Source organism: Osmerus eperlanus, chromosome 21 (genome assembly GCF_963692335.1).
Source record: "Osmerus eperlanus chromosome 21, fOsmEpe2.1, whole genome shotgun sequence".
Classification (NCBI taxonomy): Eukaryota; Metazoa; Chordata; class Actinopteri; order Osmeriformes; family Osmeridae; genus Osmerus; species Osmerus eperlanus.
In genome coordinates this window covers 2,191,485-2,201,623 of record NC_085038.1, presented here as the reverse complement: position 1 = coordinate 2,201,623, position 10,139 = coordinate 2,191,485, and the positions used below count along the sequence as shown (strand labels likewise).

General features: G+C 49.1%; 1 protein-coding gene across 1 annotated transcript in view; it reads right to left on the bottom strand.

Annotated features, from left to right (window-relative positions):
* The window catches only part of LOC134007319 (tetraspanin-7-like), an 18,548-nt gene extending 8,460 nt beyond the window's left edge, over positions 1–10,088 (bottom strand). Inside the window, exon 1 of the mRNA XM_062446701.1 lies at positions 9,903–10,088. Coding sequence (XP_062302685.1) covers positions 9,903–9,983 — 81 coding nt within the window. The 5' untranslated portion in view covers positions 9,984–10,088. The remainder of the gene's footprint in view (positions 1–9,902) is intronic.
* Between the last annotated feature and the right edge of the window lie 51 nt (positions 10,089–10,139).

Below are 10,139 nucleotides of genomic sequence, written 5' to 3'. Positions count from 1 at the left end.
GGCTGGCCTCTCCAGGGAGACAGAGAGGCTGGTCTCTCTAGGGAGACAGAGAGGCTGGTCTCTCTAGGGAGACAGAGAGGCTGGTCTCTCCAGGGAGACAGAGAGGCTGGTCTCTCTAGGGAGACAGAGAGGCTGGTCTCTCCAGGGAGACAGAGAGGCTGGTCTCTCTAGGGAGACAGAGAGGCTGGTCTCTCTAGGGAGACAGAGAGGCTGGTCTCTCCAGGGAGACAGAGAGGCTGGTCTCTCTAGGGAGACAGAGAGGCTGGTCTCTCTAGGGAGACAGAGAGGCTGGTCTCTCTAGGGAGACAGAGAGGCTGGTCTCTCTAGGGAGACAGAGAGGCTGGTCTCTCCAGGGAGACAGAGAGGCTGGTCTCTCTAGGGAGACAGAGAGGCTGGTCTCTCTAGGGAGACAGAGAGGCTGGTCTCTCCAGGGAGACAGAGAGGCTGGTCTCTCTAGGGAGACAGAGAGACTGGTCTCTCCAGGGAGACAGAGAGGCTGGTCTCTCTAGGGAGACAGAGAGGCTGGTCTCTCTAGGGAGACAGAGAGGCTGGTCTCTCTAGGGAGACAGAGAGGCTGGTCTCTCCAGGGAGACAGAGAGGCCAGCCCCCCTCACTTAGGCCTTTTACAGGGCCATGCTAATGAATCTGTGATGCAGATACAGCTGGCTGGTTGGCTGACTGACTGGCTGGTTGGCTGACTGGCTGGCTGGTTGGTTGGCTGACTGGCTGGCTGTGTAATGACTTATGGGGCATGTCTAGATTCATAGCAGGAGACTACAGAGAAGGCATCCTGCATCGATGTTTTCATTTACAGTGATCTTTGACGGAGGTAAATCTGGGATTAAATGCCCGTTTGAAAGCTTTAGTTCTTTGGCATCTAGCAGAGGTGTTGGTGATTCTGCGGAGGTCTGGTGATGCGTCAGAGAACTGCTGACACACTGAGCAGACTGTTTCCCTGCTGTCTGCCTGCAAGCCTGTCCGCAGGTCTGTCTGTTGCTCCGCCTGCCTGTCTTCTTGACTACCTGTCTGCTTGCCAACCTTCCAACAGTACCTGCCGGCCTGTCTTCTTGACTACCTGTCTGCCTGCCTTGACTGCCTGTCTGCCCCAACCTTCCAACAGTGCCTTCCTGTCTACCTTCCTTACTTGTTCCTCCCCCTGTCTGTCTGTCTGTCTGTCTCCCTGCCACCCATCTGGGAAACACAGCGAGTGTGTGAGAGAGAAGGGTTCGGAGGGGAGCCACACTGTCACAGATGGAGTGAGTCACAGACAGACTGGCTCAGGAAAAAGATGATGGCGTGAGAGATGAGGAGAAGGTGGGAGTAATGAGAAAAGGAAAAGTGTGGAAGACAGAATACGTGTGAGAGAGCAAATATGGGAGAGGGGAGAGAGAAAGACGAGAAAGAAAGAACGAAAGAGAGAGAGAAGGAGAGAGAGAGACAGAGAGAGTAAAGAAGTCTGTACATTAACGAGACTCTCTCCATCATCCACACAGCTTCTTCTCTACCCCGGATCTCAAAGGAACAGCAGAAAGCTTATCCTGGAGAACAACCGGCCCATCCCAGCGTCCTCCCTCCCTCCCTCCCTCCCTCCCTCCATACAAGCCTTAAGATGTCACTGTCTCTCTCTCGCTGTCTCTCTCGCTGTGTCTCTGTCTGTCTATGTCTGTCTCTCTCTCTGTCTGTCTATGTCTCTCTCTCTCTCTCTCTCTCTCCCTCCCTCCCTCCCTCCCTCCCTCCCTCCCTCCCTCCCTCCCTCCCTCCCTCCCTCCCTCCCTCCCTCCCTCCCTCCCTCCCTCCCTCCCTCCCTCCCTCCCTCCCTCCCTCCCTCCCTCCCTCCCTCCCTCCCTCCCTACTCCACGCACCTCATGTTTAATTCAGAGGAGCAGCATGAATCATTCATCCGGCTGTCTGCAGGGCCCAGGGAGAGAAGGGGCTTTTCTCTCTTCCATGTTCGAGCAGCTGGGGTTCCTACTCATGTCAGAAGGTGTGTGTGTGTAGGGAGTCAGGTGGCTGAGCGGTTAGGGAAGCGGGCTTGTAATCAGAAGGTTGCCAGTCCGATTCCCGGCCGTGCCAGATGACGTTGTGTCCTTGGGCAAGGCACTTCACCCTACTTGCCTCGGGGGAATGTCCCTGTACTTACTGTAAGTCGCTCTGGATAAGAGTGTCTGCTAAATGACTAAATGTAAATGTAATGTGTGTGTGTGTTGGGGGCCAGGAACCAGGGGAAAGATGTAGCGAACAGAATTATTTCCATCTTAAATAACAGTGATACAAAAGAGGCACACGGATTCCGGGAGACTGAGGGTGGAGAAGTCGGCCATCTTGTGTTAGAGAGTTCAGCTGTGAGTCTCAACTGTGGGATGTGTGTAACCTACACAAGCATAACACATCTTATTGGAGCTTCCTAGATCAGGGTATCCCATCACTTCCTGTTCTTGACCTGTCAACTATTGTGGGTTAAAATGCCAGTGAAACTAAGGAGAAACCATTCTTGACTTGTATTTATTTACTGCATCACCATTGATTTAAACTTCAATTAGTATTTCGATATCTCCAACCAGATTTTAAGACAGCCTGTTGAGCCTTAAAAAGCATAGCAGGATTCATACTGTGATTGTTTTCATGCGAGGAGGAGGTGTGAATCGACGAGGTACAGTCCGGCTGATGTTGCCATCTGCTGAAATGGAGAAATGGATGACTAAGCAGAGAAAAGACAATGTTCCAAACATCCTCCATCTCAGCTGAAAAATGGTTTTGTGAAAACCCTGTAAAACTCTAATATGCGGAACGATACAAAAAAAAAGTCTAATTGACATTGTAATTGCTAGTGACACCCCTTTAAATAACCTTCTGGTGTGAATGCCATGGTTGTATTGACTACAGCGGTAACAGTTTCAACACACCTCAATGTATTGATACTGCATTTAAATAGGGGGGAACCTTTCGATTATTGAGACACTAAAGAGCCCATCAAGACACACACCCATACACACAGGCACCTTATCTTTACTGTAATGAGAAAATCTTTGCGAGCTCTTAGGCTCCACTTCATCAGGGGATGGCTTTGTTAGACGCCTGTGGGCCACGCTGGTCCCTGCTCTCCCCTCCCCAGCCCAGCCAAGCCCAGCACTGGTCCCTGGAGAGAGCCAGCTGGAACTCTCAGCAGCGCCCAGGCACATAACTTAGAACCCGTTGACTGTTCTTCTGCGTGAAAATCCCTCAAAAAACTCTGACAAGAAGTCGTGTTACTCTGGTGTGGAGGCCACTACCTGGAAGCTCGCCCTTCCTGAAAAACAAAGAACCCATTAAAGTGTGTCTACCTTCATCCAGCCCCTTTCAAAAGTAAGGCAACCTCCCTATTTGTATCTCTGGTTGTACCCACCAAACATGTCCCCACACCAGGGGGAGATACACAGGGCACCAGGCAGACATGATATAGGATGTTTGATTTCAAAGGGTTTTCTCTGTTCCTTTCAACATTTCTGATGACAAGACACAGGGTGTTCAAAGGGGCCCGGTGCCTCTGCCTTGCTGTGTGGCCAAAAGTGGCTTTGAAACAGGCTTCAAACGAACACAGATTTTAATCCTTTTAGTTTTTAGTTTTCTTGTAAAAAAAAAAAAAAATTGCAGAAAGGTGTGTTGTTTGTGTGTATATCGTGTGTGTGTCTGTGTGGGCGAGGGTATTGGAAGCGTTGGAGGAGAGGTAGGGAGGAAGGGGAGGAAGAGTAAAAACTTCATGATGTTCAACCAGACTAACAGGCCTTTATTACATTTACATTTAGTCATTTAGCAGACGCTCTTATCCAGAGCGACTTACAGTAAGTACAGGGACATTCCCCCAAGGCAAGTAGGGTGAAGTGCCTTGCCCAAGGACACAACGTCATTTGGCACGGACTGGAATCGAACTGGCAACCTTCAGATTACTAGCCCGCTTCCCTAACCGCTCAGCCACCTGACTGACTCCCTTTATAATAGCTATTTCAGACGAACCCAGCCTGGCATCCGTGTATGTTTCTGAAAGTGGGAGGCGTTCTGACCTCTGACCTGGGTGCACTGACCGTGTGACCTCTGACCTGGGTGCACTGACCGTGTGCTCATGAAGTTGAAGACAACAGAGGGATGGAAACCGAGAATGGGAATGGTTGGATAGACGTTTTTAGATTCGTACATCAGCGTGGTGGAAGAAGGAATATAACAAGGCCAGAGAATCATATATAGATATATATAGTCTTAGAGATGCTGTCTCTTACACTTACACGTCCACTGACAAAAAAAAAGAGATTTAATGAAATTATACAGAAAAACTATTTAGAGATAGTTTAGGGATAATAGGTTAGGGATAGAGGAAAAAGGCATTTTCAGAATAAAGGATACCTTGAAAAGAAAGGTACAGGATTATTTCATTGACTGAACCTCTTCAACCTCAAACTCATGAGTAGGAAAAATGCCCTACTTCCAGCAACTCTGCGCTAGGCAACAGAGTGCCAGGCAACGCACTCCACACGGCCCAACGAGCCGGGGAAAGCGAGTCACCATGACAACAATGACAATCACAGCAGCCGGCTGAGCGGCGGCATTGCTGCCTTGCTCCTGTCCTCAGCCTGGCTAACGTCCTCCCTGCTCTCACAGCCAACCAATCAGACCAAGACCTGGCTGTTAGCCAACCGCTGTACGGATTTTCTAACACTGTTAGAATGTGCCATTTTCTTTTTATGTCACCAATGGGTCCCAGTGAATTTGCCACGCGACAGGTGACTACTCTACTCTACCCCCCCAGCCCTTCACCTGCTAAATCAAATTCAAACTGCCCGATGTGAACTTGTGACCCAGACAAGCTGCCAGCACAGTGCTTTGACTGTGTGGCTAACCAGTAATCGTGGACACTTAATAGTTTCGATGATATCCACAGGCGCCTTGATATACCTGCACATACGTTATCCGGGGTCGTTTATGCTAAGAGTGTTGAGATATCGTAAACTAGATTGGATACTCCAGACATGGCATCTGCCCCAGTCTGCCAATGAATTTTCCATTATCAAGGCTGATTACCTAATGGCCTTTTTATCTCCTCTCTTCCTTTCTTTCTCTCTCTGTTCCTCTCGCTCTCCCTCTTTCCACTGCTTTGTTTTAAACCTCTAATCCCTTTACATCAACAAAAAGGACTGCTGGAAACATATTGAGTGAAAACACATGGTTTCGACACACACAAACGGCCGTCCTTGCCATCAAAGCCTGAACATTTACAATTAGTCATTTAGCAGACGCTCTGATCCAGAGCGACTTACAGTAAGTACAGGGACATTCCCCCTGAGGCAAGTAGGGTGAAGTGCCTTGCCCAAGGACACAACGTCATTCTCCACAGACTGGAATCGAACCGGCAACCTTCTGATTACTAGCCCGATTCCCTAACCGCTCAGCCACCTGACTCCGTGGCTACATAGCTTTCATAGCCAAACAACAAGAGGAGGATATCTAAACACTGCACTGCATCTTCATGAATGTCAAGAACCTGTGAGCCACGGTGTGACTTTGACGCCGTTACTTGTACACCCCTTCCATTTGTTCGTCCACACACCAGGTAATAACCTACATGCCCAGTCACAGAGTGAAGAATTTGGCATGTCCTCCCTAGCTAGCAGCTAATTATAACCCGTCTTTCATTATCAGCAGCACGCTAACAGCTTCAACACCAGCCCACAGCATGTGCTTCTGCCTCACACAATGGCAGGAATCTCTGCCACTTTGGAATTCCTCGAACGCAGCCTAATTGCTTGTACCGCAGCCACCAGCTGACCTTTCTCTGCCAATATGACCTATGACCCCAAACATCTGAATGGAAATCGCAAAGAGGTGTACTTCGTGGTGTTCTCGTGATGACTGGGCAATTAAAGTTTAATGTTTGATTGTGTTCAGAGATAAGTTAAAACAAAAACACATACATTGTCATCTAATTTTTGCATTTTTTTAGCTTATTTGTTTTAGTTTGTTTTACTTTACATTTCTTTCTTGATTCCTCATTGGTGGACAGAATAAACATGGAAACATGGAGCAAACACACTTAGCAAAGCCGACTCTTAGATTAAGGTTTGTAAAAACTGTGCGTCTTCCCCACCAAGCTAGGATCAACTCCTGTACAGCAACGTTCAACAAGCTTCATCTTTGTGTCGCTCCCCAACCTTAGCTGCCTCCACGCAACCCACCCACCTCACAGCAGCCTCCGCTGCCTCCGCTGCCTCTACGCAACCCACCCACCCACAACACAGCAGCCTCCGCTGCCTCTACGCAACCCACGCTGCCTCCGCTGCCTCTACGCAACCCACCCACCCACCACACAGCAGCCTCCGCTGCCTCTACGCAACCCACCCACCCACCACACAGCAGCCTCCGCTGCCTCTACGCAACCCACCCACCACACAGCAGCCTCCGCTGCCTCCGCTGCCTCTACGCAACCCACCCACCACACAGCAGCCTCCGCTGCCTCTACGCAACCCACCCACCACACAGCAGCCTCCGTTCTACCAGCACTCTGAGCCTTCAGTCAAGACTCACGCCGCTGGCCCGCTTAGCTCTGGGTTCAGATCCCAGAGTGGCTGCCTTCTTGTGGCCTTTGAATGATGGGTTTCACCTCCAGGTGAGACGCTGTCAATCCCGACCTGTCCATCAGACGGCGGGGGAGACAGCTGGGTGTCGAGGGGATGTTTACATTTAGTCATTTAGCAGATGCTCTTATCCAGAGGGACTAACAGTAAGTACAGAAACATTCTCCCCGAGGCAAGTAGGGTGAAGTGCCTTGCCCAAGGACACAATGTAATTTTGCACGACCAGGAATCGAACCAACAACCTTCTGATTAATAGCCCGACTCCCTAACCGCTCAGCCATCTGACTCCCTATTTAAGAGGCTACAGAAGTTGCGACCAACTCAGACAGCTGGCGGTGAGGTGAGGAATACTAATGCTAATTTCTCCAACAATCAGCTGATGTCCTAATAGTTTACACACTTTCTTTAAACTCAGTTATGCTAGAGAGTGTCTAGATAGAGCATGGCCTAGGACAAAAAGTGTCACAGGTTAATCCGCTAAATATTTATTATATGCAGTTTCATTTGTTGTGCTGTATATAGATGCAAAGTGATGTTACATTTAAAGAACAAAGGAACACATCACTGAGCGCAATGTAAAGAACCAAACCACAAACAAAGGCCTACCAACACCAAGACATACACACAATCCATCTTATTCCCATGGGGGCATTAATTAATGCATTATTAATGCAAATGAAGCCATCTTGTGAGATTAGGGCACAGTAGGGCATCTGAAGTGCACTTAACAAACAAGCTGCTTCCAGGCAACTGTCAGTGGCTGTATCAGACTTGAGTACCGAAGGGAAGCTCTAGACACCACAGGGAGAAGACTGGTGATCGCTGCTCAAGATACCATCAAAACACTGCATGCATAACTGCGAAAGCAGTCCCTCCAATGCCTTGATGTCTGCAGAGATATAAGAGGTGGGTTGTATTATATAAATATCTATATATAACTTGGATCACTTACATTCTTGTGTGAAATATAACCCACAGCAACTGACAGGAAGTGGGTTCCTAGACTCAGCCAGGACACAGTGCCACCGTGCCAAGAGCTACACGCGCATGTTGAAAACGCTTAGCTAGGTGAGTAGCCTAACCGCTGGCATCTGTGTTGAGCAATACTGCATAGCTAAATATCCGTTAAGAAGAAAAGAGGCTTGGCAAATAGTCCTCTTTGAAAACGATAAAAAGTAAATTCACCACCTCAGAGGTCTTTAGTGCCTTGCCCGGAATGATTGTTTCTGTCAGGTGCTTACAGTGATTATAATGTGTCACATAGACTCACGCTGAGAGTGTTTCTGGAGCTGTTCCAGGTACGATACAAACCAGGCGCTAGTTGTTGCTCGGTTCTCTCTTGGCACTGAGGTTAGAACAAGAAGGAGGTAGAGAAGGAGGTGGGGGAGGGGGAGGAGGAGGTGGAGAAGGAGGAGGAGGAGGTGGAGAATGAAGTGGAGGAGGACGAGGAGGAGGTGGAGAAGGAGGTGGGGGAGGGGGAGGAGGTGGAGAAGGAGGAGGAGGTGGAGAAGGAGGAGGAGGTGGAGAATGAAGTGGAGGAGGACGAGGAGGAGGTGGAGAAGGAGGTGGGGGAGGGGGAGGAGGAGGTGGAGAAGGAGGAGGAGGTGGAGAAGGATGAGGAGGTGGAGAATGAAGTGGAGGAGGACGAGGAGGAGGTGGAGAAGGAGGTGGGGGAGGACGAGGAGGAGATGGAGAAGGAGGTGGGGGAGGACGAGGAGGAGGTGGAGAAGGAGGTGGGGGTGGACAAGGAGGAGGTGGAGAAGGATGAGGGGGAGGACGAGGAGGAGGAGGAGGTGGAGAAGGAGGTGGGGGAGGACGAGGAGGAGGAGGTGGGGGAGGGGGAGGAGGAGGTGGAGAAGGAGGTGGGGGAGGGGGAGGTGGAGAAGGAGGGTGGATGATGAGGAGGAGGAGGTGGAGGGCTGAGGGGAGCAGAACCACTGACAGACAGGACACACGGCTTCACACAACCTCTCCCCCATCGCCGTGTTTGGAAAAACAAGGGACGCTGTTAGCCCTCTCTCATTTCCTTTCTGTTCATCTCTGCTGTCCATCTCTGTCCATCTGGCCCTAGCGGAACGACTGCCTTCAGCAGAGCCACAACAAAGAGGCTGACCATACGGCACTCCTCATCCCATGAACCCTGTCCTCGTCCAAAATTGTGTTTTTCTAGGTTGGTAAAAAGAATAGGTCCATTGATCTAATGGAGGGTTAATAACTGCAGTTATGACAGCGTGGCAGGAGGGTAGAGGATTGGGTGGAGGTGCTTTAAATGCTTTAATAGTGTACATGTGGAAGGCCTTAATGCAAAGAAAACAAAGAACAAATCAGAGAACATTCAGTTTCAACGAACAAAGAGATGGAAAACTAAAAGTGTTTCAAGCCCTGGCGACAGTTTGTGTTAATCCTCAGACCAACTTTCGAATTTCGGACTATCCGACTATTACTTTGCCCATGTCTGAGGCCTGGTTACCCCACATTCTGAATCAATTTTCGGGGCTGAGGGTTTGAAGGAGACCCATTCCTGGGCTACTTGCGCAAGACAAATGAAACATCCTTAAAAAAAAGATAAGCACCTTCCTTTTAACAATTTGCCATAAGTGTCCTCTAAAGTTATAGGTCTAATAAAACATATTTTTTATCTGAAGATAAATGAATCTGACATTTTACTGGCAGTCTATGATTCGGCTTTAGAATAATCAGCAACGGAAAGGATTTTCTTCTGAAAGAACACTTGGCCAGTGATCCAAACAACAAACACTACTATCATCATAACCCTGAAGCATACATTGCACGTTTTACATAGGTATCAGAAAACGGGCGCTCAACTGGGGCGGTGCCGTTCAACAGTTGCGGATTTGCTTAGCGTTTGCTTCCATAACGGGGGAAACCTGCTGCCACAAATGGGTTCAAGGATGCTTTTCGTGACAACAACATTCGCACAAAGGTGTCAAGAAAACAATTTGTCCGTTTATCTGACGCGGAAAAAAGAGCCGTAGCTCAAGTTATGAGTTAAAGCGGATTCGTCAACAATAAAACCGGGGAACAGACAACATGCCTATCGCCTTTAAAGGGTATTTTACGAGCTAGAAATAAACAACAGAGAGACGATGTTTTAAATCATGTAACTGTCTAATAGGCCTATAAACAGCTGCCATCCTCAAACGTGCACTTGTTCCATTGGCCCTAACCCTGCACACAACTGTCGTTTTTCTATGAAGATTTTGCACTGTACTAAAACCGAAAATACTACAGTCCTCACAAGACCTATAGAACAACTACCACCGTCTAATCACGCACACTCACCCAAAACACGAAGGAATAGACGACCAGGAGCGTTTTAAGGCAGGTTATCAGTGGTTTGGTCTCCATCCTCCTTGATGCCATACTACAGTAAAATGAAGTACGGGATTTTCAGCCTGCGTTGCTTTGATTCTCCACTGGGTTGAGTTCTGGTGAGCCTCCGCAGTCACACAGCGCAGTCGCTCGTCTCACTGGCGAAGGAATAAACGCTGCCTGGCTGTCGGCCTTGCTCTTCCACTG